Below are 13,826 nucleotides of genomic sequence, written 5' to 3'. Positions count from 1 at the left end.
CAAAGTCACCTGATCAAAATTTTAAGATACCCATTTTGTTCAGCGTGTTCGAAAATATTATGAGTATGTCTTTTAGGATGACTTAATCCCCCGAAGTTCCCGGAGGGAGGGCTGAAAGTTATGAACTTTACCCAATGTTAATATATAGTATTGGTTTTTGGGTACAGACGTTTACAGATAATACAGATATAGTATACAGACGTTTTCAGGGGATATTTCTCCTTGTAGTGGGGGGGTGGTTCGGAGGTTATTTGGGAGGATCTTTCCATGAAGAAAGTTTTCATGGGGGAAGGGACATTCCTATGAAGGGGACGCCGGACTTCCCAGCATTATTTAAAAAAAGATCAGAAATTAAATAAAAAAAAAACAAGTTTTTCAACTGCAACAGCAGCAACAACAAAACTTTAAACGAACAGAAAATATTACATATATGATTGGGTTCATCCCCTAGTCAATACATCGCTCTTTAAGCCAAAGATTTTTTAGTACTTTCATAAGAGCTATTTATTCTAATTAACGGCCTTTGTAATTAAGCGGTCCTTTTTAAAGAATTGGAACAAAATTCGAACTTCCGCTTAAAGAGCAAGGTATTGACTGGGGGGTGAAACCCCCTAATATACGTTTTAAAAATATATGAATATAGAAGTTCGTTATGCAAGTTAATTCGTAAGTTACGTATATTTATTACTAATAAAAACATTCGTAAATAAAACTAAAACAAGTTTCGAGAAAGCTATTTAACCAAATAAAAGTAAATTAATATGAAAATTGTGTTTTAATTATTCATGTACGGTGAGCCAAGATCAAAACCTGCATTTATTCAAAAACATTCAAAAATTAAATAAAAAAAAAACAAGTTTTTTTTAACTGAAAGTAAGGAGCGACATTAAAACTTAAAACGAACAGAAATTATTCCGTATATGAAAGGGGCTGTCCCCTACTCCCTACCTCGCTCCTTACGCTAAAGTTTTACTTTCTCACAACTCTATTTTTTTTTAACAATGAAAAACTTTAGCGTAAAGAGCGAGGCGTTGAGGAGGGGACATCCCCTTTCATATACGGAATAATTTCTGTTCGGTTTAAATTTTAATGTCGCTCCTTACTTTCAGTTAAAAAGACTTGTTATTTTTTTATTTAGTCGAAACAGAATCATGGCTTTTGAGCGAAACCTCTAAATTTCTGCTAATAAATTCTGTGAAAGATAAGTCCACTATTAAAATATTCTCACCAGTACTATCCGTCACATAATTGTATTATCCCGCTCGATGTCCAGTCTTAGATACCCCATAACTCATCCCTGGGAAAAGACGAAAAAGAAAAAACTGAAGCATAAAAATGAAAACTTTAAAAATTGAACAGCTAACGGCTAAAATAAATGAGCTGTTCCTTGTAGAAGTGATAAGCGAGTAATTTATTATGCTCTTTTTCAATGTAAGCATATCGGCTGTTCGTTCTCTCTAGTGACTATTGTATGCTTTATTTTACTTTAACAAAAATGTAATGGTATATTGTTAGCTGAGGTTGCACCTATGTGTCCTATAAGTGTTTTGTTTATGTTTTTTAGAGGGCGAGCTTGCTGTGTATATAGAAACGCCTGTGTCTGAATGTAGCGTGGAGCATAGCTTGGAGGAAGCATTTGGAAGTATGTGTCCAAATATTGATGATGAAGAAAATAGACTAGAACAGGTTGATGAAGGTTTGTTGGCCTTGTTGCTTTTTCTTCCTTTTATTTGTATAAATTTTTCGAACTGTTGGTAAAAAAAAGAAGCTTTATTGCGCACAAGTGAAAGATGGGATGTTGTCTTTTCTGATGATGGCGTTCTTTTCTAGAAGAAGAACCTAGATACATAAGATTAGGAAATTTGTTCCTGAATTTGTGTTTCGGTTTACATGTTTGCCTCCTCCCCAAACAGGTGAGTAAATAAAAGAAGTCCCCTCAAAGACGAGGTTTAAATGAAATAAAAAATTTGATAGATCACGCTTAACATTTGTATCTTTTGTAACAGTACTGGACATGTGCTCCCAAAAAAACTGAGTAAAAAATAACATTTTTTAAGAAAGTAAAAAATTTGTAGCCGTCCTCGCCATCGTCGCACCGAGTTTTGTGTAAACATTTTAGAATATGGAAATTGGAAAGAATGAAAATTTACTAAATTAAAGCAACTTAATTATGGGATAGATCAACAGAATTTTTATATGTGATATTGCTCTACAGTGAATCTTTCCTGTGTGATGAAATATTGGACAAGGGCGTGAAATTTATTCTTCTAATTCAATTGTAGTTGATCGGATGCCTTTCATATAAATCTGTCTTACTTAGCACCAACAGATATTTTAATTTCATGGATTTTGGAATTTACTAATTTTATATTGATGTTGAAGCCTCGTCAACTATTTCTTAAAGTTCATTTCATTAAATTAACCCCCTTCATTTTATATGTGAGTTTTTATTTCCTTAGGAATCTAGGAACCAGATCTATTTATATTGCTTCTCCGGAAGAGCGAATAATTCAGCGTATAAGCTCTGGTATATATTCGAAATTACTATTTCTTTTCATCTTGATCACTTTTACAGAGACAGGCTTAGATAAAAGCATTCGACCGTTTTGTTAATTAAATTTGTGTCTATTATCTTATCAAGCTTTCAAAACTTCTAAGCTGTTCATCAATAACACTGTTCCAGGAAAACTTCAAGATGAATTTTCCTTTTGTTAATATCGCCGAATTGTTGTCTTTTTTTCTTTTTAATTCTAAAAATCACGTCTCATCTCCTCTCGGTGACATAATAATCTTTTTCACTTAATTTCAAACCTTAATACCACCTACACTAATTTAAAAACATCTTTTATTTTTTAATATGGGTAGCCAAACATAATTGATGAAGACAAGGTATACTACTATAAATTTCAAAACCACAAAAAAAAATATCATTCCCGGTTTTGCAGGGTGCCCTTCCGCCATAGGGCACCTCTTTCACCGTGGAAATACATTAATAATACACAAATTTTCGTCTTAAAACCTTGTTCTCAATCAACTAAACATCGTCCTCCATCCTCCCAACCTTCCCTCAACCCCAAAGCAAACCTAGGAGGAGTAGCATGCTGTGCCGCTACAATATCTTTAGGCACGCCAATCTAATCCTGTCTTAAATAACATACAAATAAACTACTAAATTCTGTTTAATACCCTTTGGCTACTCAAAATTCAAACATTAACCAATAAAATATAATTTAAAATCTTTTATCTTAATACTAACTTCATTTCCTCATTTTTTTCTCTTAATCTACAATTTAAAACTATTTTTACTTTATAACAATTAGATCAATATTTTCAAATATAAAACTCAATTTTACTCATCCATTCTACGTCTATTCTCTACCTCCATACTCAACTCCGTCTCAAGTCATCAACATAACTTTCAAGCCAAACATTCGACAAAGGAATTTTGACTTGCTTTTGACGTTTGTGCATTTTCCACACATGCATGCTTAACACTTGTCACTAACAAACACAGCGCATAATTCCTTCGCTTACATTTAACACGAAAGGACAGTTTTAGAGTTTTCTTCTTTTGTTCTACAGACGTTGTTTTAATTCCTTCATTTTCTAATACTTCCAATAATCTTTGGGGTAATCCACCGTTCGAGGGGCATTGAATCAATTCATGCATCAGTCCGTCAAGCACTTCGTCTCCACACATTGAACAAGTAGGCGTTTGGGTTTTCAATATGCGACTAACTCTGTCAGTAAAGGGTAAGATTCCATGAATCATGCAGTACACAAACTCTTTCTGTTCATAACTAAACGGCAATTCACTTCGACTTTAAAAAGATAAATGAATATGAATGAACGGCTCCTTTTCTCTAGCTCTATAATTTGGTTCTTTCTCACTTCTAAAAACATCCCGCGATACCTTCTTTAGTTTCTCCTTCCCCAAGTCACATCTCTGTGCTCCCAATTCCTTTGCTTTCTTCAGACGGCTGACAATCCACCGCAGAGGGGTCGGAATTTTTTCGCTTAATTTTTTCACCTTCTCTTCTGCATCCTCATTTACAATAGTTGTTGTCTTTTTCTTCAATTGTTATCTTTATATTCAATTTCTTCTTAGCAGTGTAGAAATTAGAGCTATTTATCATGTTAATATTCTTTTGAAAGAGGACGATTAAGCCTTTCTATTCTTAATTTCCACTTGTAATTACCTTTTTGTGGTTTCTTAAATATTAAATTATTATAAGAAAGGCTTATCCATAAAAAATCAAGATAAATATTTTAACTTAAAATGAAGATAAATTAGATTATAGAAGATGTTATATCTAAAGTAAGCAGAAACTAATACGAATGAAGAAATGACACTGAAACTAAATAGAAATTGCAATGTAAAATTAGGCCAAAGTTAAGACGGACGTAAATTAGTGCAAGCAACGGTGGTATTGTACCCCTCATTAAGAGACCGAGGAGTAAAGTGAACATAAGAGCTGCAAACGTTGCAGCAGAATTTGTAATAAGAAGCTGACTAACTTTCGAATGGGATGAAAAGTTTAGCAGATATGTTATGTAATTTTGTCATCAAGCTGGAGAAGCAATTATGTTTTGTTACCAAAGTATGTTTGCCACCATATATAGGTGCCATACAAGAAAGATGGAATGCGATTGTCAAGCACACAGAGGAAAATGGATTGGGACATCTATTGAAAAATAGAGTAGGAATTTTTTCTTATAAGTAATTTGCTTAAAACGTTCCACTCCTAATTTCTCTGCTTGTTACTTCTGTGAATATGGTCGTGTAAGAATTATATTATTGCAGAAGGATATGATAGCAAATGTTGATTGTGCAATGTGTATAAATTACATGGAGAGTGTGCAATTCAGGTCAAAGACTGTTAAGCCTGTGATGAACGTATCTGTGAATGACTTGCCAGAAGATTCTGATATTGTAATTGTCACTATGATAAATGTGAACACTGGAAGACCGTCTACTCTGGTTTGATTGTAAAAAATTCAAACCAACACAAGATTTTAGTTTACACACTAGAGATTGATACTGACATAAATTTAAATCGTACTGGAAGATGGAATCTGGCTCGCGTTTCAGTTATTTCATTAACAAGTGAAAATGGTTTCTACGACATCCTTGTGAAGACAAATCAGTTCCTCTGATTCTAAACCAACTGATTTTTGTGTGGGAATTACGGAAAGTGACGACTCAACGCTGGTGCAGTCCCTGACGTTTCAAAAAAAAAAAAAAAAAAAAAATTAAAACGTAAGAGTGATAACGTGAGTCACATGGGTTTAAATGACTGTAAGGAAAGATATAATAGGAGTGAAACGACATTTTATTATAGGAAACTGGATTTTTAATTCTAGATGAATACATTGTGTAGTTGAAGGATCTACTTCCTCTAGTTGTTGTTGATGAAGATCGTCTATATACGTAGAAGAATTTGAAAAAAAAAATGTATTGAATAGAGGCAAAAACAGTATTTGTGCATATATACATTTTTGTCAATAAACAAACTTAGATACATTATCTTTATTGCCACTTTTCTTCTTAGGACACTAAAATTAATATAGTACAAGTAGAAGGATAATTTTTTCGCCAAAAATTCCTTCATGTAGCGCAAATGTGTATAAATTCTCCTGAATTTTGCATAGAAATGAAGAATCCTCGGGAGAAGGATATGAAATTTAGCTGTGAATGGAAACCACTGCTCTTGATTAAATAATCTGGCTGTCAACTGCAGATTTTCAACTGCATATTTTCCTTTATTTTCAATGCAAGTCTTCATGCAATAGGCTCTAGAATATGTATGGTTGGCCGAGCGGATCCAAAAATTCAATACAACTTTTATTTTAAAGAATACAAAGCCTGTGGCCAATCTTGACATCTAATGTATTATTATTAAGTATAATAATTGCTTACAACATCGAATGATCGGTAAAGTCGGTTAAATATAGTAATGTCGGTTTTTAATAAAGTCGGTTTAATAATCAGTATTGATTCAGAGTTCAGAGAGTTAAGAGCAATTCAATCGGATAAAATACATGATTAAATCTGGACAGCTTGCGTAACTAATTTTCACCTATGTGTGGCTTTGTGCCAAAATTGTGATTATATTTTTTGAAGACAAGAAAAATAACCTACTGCTTGGTAACGATATTAGATCGGATTAAGGACTACATTTGTACATCGATAAGGTACAAAGTGTGAAAATGGAAAACCAAACACAAGAGACCGGGAAAATGTAAAATCCCCAATTTTTGCGAGAGATTAATTTCAGATTGAATTTAATACCGGCGCTTTCGCAGAAAGTTATGCAATTCCTAAACTTTCGAATAGCATTGCTGCCTTTCAGTATCTAGTCTACAAAATACAGCATAAAATATCAAAAACTGAAAACACAAGCAAAATACTAAACAGCACAAAAAAACAAGGAAAAATTAAAAACGATATGTTTACAACAATTATTAGCATTTAATAGTAAGTAAATGAAGGGGGAAAGTATGTGATTTCGCTTATTGAAACATGGAATGATCATTTTCCTATATCACCTCTCCCGGGTATTTGGTTGAACAGGTGGTGCGTAAACCAGCAAGAAATAATAGACATTATGGCGGTATTTTGAAATGATTAAATTATCAGCTATTGATGGTTATGAAAGAATTAATAGTAGATCTGAAAACTTACCTTGGCTGCGTATTTGTTTTAAATGTGAGAAGCAATTAATTTTGGGTGTTCTGTATATCCCTCCACAGAATAGTTCGTATAGTCGAGAAAATACTTGGGGAATTTTAGAAGATGAATTGTCGCTAATACAAAAAAGTAATAGTGATCTGGAGTGCGTTTTGATGGGGGATTTTAATGTTTATGCCGGTGTTGAGGTTGACATCCCGGATGTATTAATCCAAGATTTAGGATATTTGGTCCCAATTTGTTGGTCCCGATTTGTTGCAATACCTTGAAGTAATAAGGATGAAAAAAGAAAAAAAAATGTTTGGGGAAGAAAGCTCCTGGCACATGTTATAACTAGGGAGTTAAATGAAATAATGGGCAGTTGTGCAGAATCGGGTAACCTGAAAAAAAGGAAAGAAAGAATGAGTTATATATTGATATGGAAAATAAGTTAATGAAAGAAAAGATGAGATATTTGTTGAGTCGTTTAAAAGAATGTGATAGCGCTGAAGATCAAAGTTTGAGACTGGCCGAATGTAATAAAAGATTAATAGATAGGAAAAAGAGAGTTTGAGAAAAAGAAGAAACTTGATATTGTGGATAATTTCTTAAATAAAGATTTTAAGAGGTTTTATCTCGAAGATTTTAAGAAGTTTACCTAGAAAGCTTGGAAGGTGATTGTGTAGAAATATAAGAGGTAGCACATACCCCGGAGATTTATGTTTATCCTATTAGGGAACATGATTACGATTTATTAGGTGAGATGAATAATGATGTGATCAAGTAGGAATTCAAGAATTTAAAAGGGACTTCGGCTGCAGGGGTTGATGGTGTACCAGTAATGTTATTTAAGAATTTTCTTTAAATTTTTATGTCGATAATTGTTTTTCTTTGTAATAAGGTGTTAACTACAGGGCAATGGCTAAATGAGTGGAAGAGATAATTGCTTATGCCACTTTTTAAGAGAGGAAACCCCAAGTTGCACATGAGTTATCGTTTAATAGCACTTGTCCCTCCTTTTAGTAAGGTAGTGAAGAAAATATTAGATACCAGGCTTTCTAAATGGTTAAATAAAAATAATATCATGAAGAAGGAGGTTTTAGGACAGGGTATGGGACGACAGATACAGTATTTATTTTAAAGGCATTGATAGATAAATATGGAAAGGGAAAAACTTGTCTTTCTATGGGATTTCTTGACCTCCAGAAGGCGCTCGACAGTGTTGTCAGAGAGCTATTGAAGGATGTCCTGTTTAGAATTGGCCTCCTTCATTTGTTTGTGAGGTTGATAGTGAGTATGTATATTTGTGTGAGTGGAATCGTATTAGTCGGTAACAGGTTATTTAGGCTTTTTAATATTAAGCTGGGAGTAAAACAGGGCAGCATTCTTTCTCCTAAATTGTTTAATATTTTTATAAATGATGTTGTTGATTTTTTAGAGAATAGATGGGCTCCGAAAGTTAGTCTAGGGACCGAAAAACTATCACTTTTATTGTTTGTAGATGATATTGCTTTGGTGGCTAGTACACCGCAAGATCTGCAGACGCTTCTGAGTCTCACAGAAGAATGTTGTCATATGAAAAAATTAAGGCTGAATGTTGAAAAGAGTGAAGTTGTTATTTTTAAAAAAAAGGAAAACAAGTGGCGAAGATAATTATAGGTTTAAATTTAATAATAAGGAACTGAATGGAAAGTAAGTAAAAAATAAAATACTTAGGATTTGTTTTATCGGAAAATGGAAGTTCAAACGAGTCATGTTGATGAAATAATTATTAGAGACATAGTGGCCAAATCTGCAGTTTTTAGAAACCGGACGATAACCGGAATTAAAAACCTAAAAATGTATAAAAGAATATTTAATACAAAAGTTTTACCAGTTATAGAATATGGGCAGAGATTTGGGGTGGAGAAGTGTCACAGCAGTTGGAGTCCCTCCAGCTCTAGTATTATGAAAGAGTGTTTGGTCTACTTCAGACAACTCATTCACAGATTCTGAAAGGTGATATGGGCATGTTCTCGTTAAAGCTACTACGTAGGTCTATTTTGATGCTTAGATTTTGGTTGAAGCTAATTAGGAGTAAAGAACATAGACTAGTAAGAGCAGCATATTTTCAGATGGTGAATTATGGTTTGAAAACGTCATGGTCGTCCCAAACTAAGTCATTCCTAGAAAAAGTGGGAATGCCTTACTTAGGGAATGATGGTCTTGGTTCCCGTGATTTACCAACAGATATAGAAAGCCATGTACGATTTATCTTAGAGGGTCAAGAAATTCAGTATTGACAAGGGCTGGTTTTAAATTCTACAATATTTAAACATTTTAATCAGGCTAAACCTAGTTTTGGAGAGAAAGTTTATGTTAAATTTAATTACCAGCTATGATTTTATGTCGATTGATTCAGTTTAGGGGGAATTGCCTTCCAATCCAGAACAGGCAAAAGGTTTTCGACAAAAAGACAGCTGATCCTGAAGGGTGGCATGTGTGTCCTCTTTGTAAAGATGAGGACGAAGATTTGGACCATTTTCTCCGGAAGTGCCCGGATGCTCCCTGGCTTTGCTCGGGCCCTGACACTCGCCCGAGGCAGGCTTGTATATATTTGATTCTCTATCTTTATTAGATAATCTAAGTAATTCTGGCGTGAATCCAATTTTTCCTTCCTGTTAATGCATCAAAGAATCATCCTTTTAATAGGATTTGTTTTCTTCTTGCACTCATTATGATTCTCACTGTTGCTTCTCTTCTAACCGCAGATTTCATTTACTATTTGATGTGATCACCCCTGTCGCTTTTCTTCTACCCGAGATTTTTTTGTCCCTTATTTTCATTTGAGATTCGCAGGGATGCTTGTTGTTGAATGTCTTCTAGCTGCAGATCGCGTTTGCTCTTTATTTTCGCGCATCATTAGAGCAGACATTTTCCATGCCTTTTGCTTTAGCTGTTTGGATTCATTCAGAATAGTTTTCAAGAAAAAAAATTATGCATACATACCTACATAACAAAATGCACAGTTGCTCGTTTAAAGGGAGTATATATATTTATTATTTTTTAGTTTTAAGTCAAGAGGTGTCAAATCAGCAATTTCAATTGAATTAAGAAGTCTCGCCGTGAATTTAATTTCTCCTTCTCGTTCATACATCACCTAATTACTCTTTTTATATAATTTTTTTTATTATTGAACTCATTGTAATTCTAACCGCTGCTTCTCTTCTAACCGCAGATTTCATTTACGATTCTGTGTATTTTTTGTGATGCTGGTTTACACATGTCTTTTAGCCGCAGATCTCCTTTGCGCTTCATTACCCTGTGTAATTACCTCCTATCTTTTTCCATGCCTTTTACTTTAGCTGTTCGGATTCATTCAAAATAATGTGTAATTTCGCTCGACGTCATAGATACAAAACTTCTTTCCCAGCTTTCCCCCAGTCGTCATATCTTTTCTTTAATTGCGTTTTGATATAATTCAGTAACAACCAGGAATTATTTGTCATCTTGTGCATATATGTCACTGATGCTATCTCCATCCTCTTTATCAATCGTAGGCACACACGCTAAACTAACACGTTCCTTCATTCCATTGTAATTTTGATTTGTCTTCTAACTGCTCAAACAGGCGAAACTAACATATTCTTCTATTCTATTATAATTTTGCTTTGCCTTCTGACAGGATATTTCGTTGTGCAACGTTTTCCTTTGCAGTTCAATGTGATTTTTACTGTTCATTTTTCCATGTCTTGGTTTAGCCGCTCAGTCATTTGTCATCTTGTATAACTTTGCAACCGTCTGAGATACTAAAAACGATAGGATCACTCCTGGGGGAAAAATGATGTAATTTATTGTCTTTAAATGTTTTTAAATATGACGTCACTCACATTATTTTTCTCTTCAGAATTAAGGCTCTAAACGCTTTTTCTCAAACTCTTGACCTGTCTAGGTTTTTTTTTCTGGCCAGGAAATCACAAGGTGCCAATTAAAAAAAAAAAAATTGTGGAGCCAATTTCAAGAAAATATTTATGCATAAATACATCTACAGTTGCTTGTTTAAAGGTATAAGATCTGTTAAGCTTGTATTATACTTTCTGGGGCCTACCTTTAAGCTGTTATTTTTTCTTTTTTATTAAAATTGAAAATTGTTTTATTTTCAGAGGATGACTATCTCGATATGGCAAAGCATGGTATTGTTGAGCTAGGTGGGGTCGATCGTCTTAGTCGAAAAGTTATCGTATTAACCGCTGCTCGATTACCTTCAAACAAAGGATTTGATAACAACAGATTCCTTAGGTAAGTGGAATTTATTTTGCTTTTTGATTAATTTTCCCGTAAGGGCTTTAAAACTGTGCATGTTTTGAATTGTTTTGTCGATTTTATACATTCAAAACATGAAACGAGCAAACATTGGCTTATGTAAAATGTCCCAGCCGCCACAGCAGCACCAAACCACTTGAGGTAAAACCAATTGCGCATGCTCCTCTTCACCCAAACCAATTCAAAGTTTCAGTCTTTACTTCTCCCATGAATTTCCTATTTCCTTCATATTCATTTTTGTGTCCTCTTCTCATCACATTCGGAGACGACTTCCCTATCGCTTGAACCAAGATGGATGGCCATAAAGCCGAATCTTTGGTAATCTGTCATCCTTTATCCGCGAAGTGTGGCTTAGCAATCTTAACCTCTTTTTCAATATAGCCCTAAAGAGTCTAGCCAGACCATATTTCCAAACATCTTTACTAGTTGTACTAACCAGGTAAGTAAAGTTGTGCACTTGGCCGATTTTCTTGTTGTCCAACATCACCTCTCTTTCCCATTTATTCCCAGACTAAGCGTCTTGTTCTTCTTAATATTAATTTTCATAAATATTAATTTTTGCACTTTGAGCTTTAAAACCTCCAAGAATTCATTCGTTTCGTTAAGATTTTTATTTAAGACACTTAAATCATTTACACAATCTAAGTCTAGGAGAGTGCTCATTAGGACAAAGTACATCAAAATAATCGTATAAACGGAAATAGGACATAATTTTGCTTAAATCCTGACTCCACACCAGGTTTACTACTAACCTCAGTTCCTACCTTAAATGCAGCAATATTATTTGTGAGCACAGCACTAATCAGTTCATTGTGCTTGTCTGGTATGCAATATTAGGTTCTAGGCGTTTAACCCCCCGGAAAAGAACCCCTTCCCCCGCAGAAAATACCCCCCGCCCCCGCGGAACATACCCCCTGGAAAATATCCTTTCCGGAAAATACCCCCCCCCCCGGCGGAAAATAACCCCGGAAAATACCCCCCCCCCCCCGTGGAAAGTAAAGCTTTCCAAATTTGAGAATTTTATTTTGAGTTGTATTTTTTAATTTCCGTAGGGGGAAGGAATTTTGCGCCACTTACTCAAGCTTACGCTGTGTAAAACTCGAGAACAAACCGGTTTCTTCGTTGATTTTTTTCAGCTTGGCGCGAGACAAGACAAAGACAAGGGACAGAATATATGGGAAATATATAATTTGGGCTATATATTTGCATATTATGGGAGGGGGGTTAAAGTATTTGGACAGTTTGATGTCAGAAAACAATTCTTTCTAGGTATATGGCTACAAAAAAATTACAGAAGAATGGCGAGGTATCTGAAAATCTTGTTAACAAAAAAAAAAAAAATCCAGTGTAAAGTTTATTTCATGTTTCATTTATGTGTTTTTTCCAAGTGTTGAGTGTTTTTTTTCAGTTACCGATTTTCCAGGCATTAAGTACTATAATTAGGTTAATTCAATGCTTCATTTATGTGTCTTATGATGATCGCTGATCAAAGTTTGTTATCTGTGCCTTTCATTGATGTTATTTTACCATGTTATGGCCGCATATTTGTCTTTAAAATACACATCTATCTATCTATCTAATATGCAGAATAATTGTATCAGACACATTTTGCATGCAGACTCGCTATACTTTACCCCCTCCCCCCGAATGTGCAAATCTATAGCCCTATAGATTTGCGCAAATCAATAAATTTAATGTGCAAATCTATAAATTTATTTCTAAAGAAACGAAGAAACTAACGAAAAAACTGGTGTGTTCTCGAATTTTACATACCATAAACTTGAGTGATTGGCGCATAATACACAAGTACTAAAATTCCTTCCCCCTGTGGAAATTAAAAAAGATAAAGCTCAAATGAAATTCCAAAATTTGAAAAGCCTTATTTTCCATTGGGGGGGTATTTTCCGGGGGGTAAACGCCGGCCACCCCTATACTAGTATATGGCCCACACCCACTCTTACCATCTTCAGACCACAAAATGTGGCTTCAGACCACATTTCAAAACATCTAAGAAAAAATAACATTTACACTTAAAAAAACCCAGAAAAACTATCAGTTCCCAAATTTATCAAGGTAAAGACCCTATCCCGATAGGTGAAAACTCCGGTGTCTGCATGTTTCCATGTTTTTGTGGTCTTTGGTATATTGAAATGACTGATCAGTGACTTATGGATTGATTTACTTAGCCCTCCGGTTCAATTGATAATACGCTTAAAAAGCAAAAAAAAAAGACAGAAAACTTTGACTCTGCCGTTGCAGAGCACTTTTTTGAAAACCCAGACCATACTATTTTGTTTAATCAAGCCAGCCTAATTTCGCAAGACAAAGGTATTGTTCAGCACTACAGAGAAGCTGTTGAAATTTATAAATGCTGACTTTTAGGTCTAGCTTTAAACAGAGATTCCGGTGATTTAAGAATAAACGAGTCATATTTCGGTTTTCTCCAAAGAGAAGCCGATACTTTAGTAATCCCTGAAATAAACCTTGAACCACTTTCCCAGTCATATAATCAAACACGTGAATAACCCCTTAGATCTCAAAGGGCGTCTGCAAGAAATGCAATAATTAAAATCCGAAATCAGATGACATAGTTTTCCAACTTATTTAATTGCTGGTTCGTTTTGTTGTTGAGTGAATGAATTGTTTTCTTTTCTTTTATTTCTCAGTTGTTCGCTAGTATCCGTCGATGGCAGTTCATAGTTTTTTGTATTTTGTGCAAATCTCGGGTATTGGCGAATAACTCGTCTTATGGTAGTTAGATATGTGGTTTTAATTCTTATAATTTTTGGCTTTTATCGAATTTTATTCATCTTTTAAGTTTTTGGTTTTTTTTTCTTTGGTTTTTTGGTTCTTT

The 13,826-nt window shown here is 34.4% G+C and overlaps 1 protein-coding gene across 1 annotated transcript in view; it reads left to right on the top strand.

The window, feature by feature from the left end:
• The window catches only part of LOC148955280 (rho GTPase-activating protein 1-like), a 164,550-nt gene that overhangs the window by 33,791 nt on the left and 116,933 nt on the right, over window positions 1–13,826 (top strand). The window contains exons 3-4 of the mRNA XM_089101316.1: window positions 1,565–1,696; window positions 10,813–10,948. Of these exons, the coding sequence (XP_088957442.1) occupies window positions 1,565–1,696; window positions 10,813–10,948 (268 nt within the window). The remainder of the gene's footprint in view (window positions 1–1,564; window positions 1,697–10,812; window positions 10,949–13,826) is intronic.

Source organism: Artemia sp. Qi Xiang Cuo, chromosome 2, assembly GCF_049724085.1.
Source record: "Artemia sp. Qi Xiang Cuo chromosome 2, ASM4972408v1, whole genome shotgun sequence".
NCBI lineage: Eukaryota > Metazoa > Arthropoda > Branchiopoda > Anostraca > Artemiidae > Artemia > Artemia sp. Qi Xiang Cuo.
This window is presented reverse-complemented; position numbering and strand designations above follow the sequence as displayed.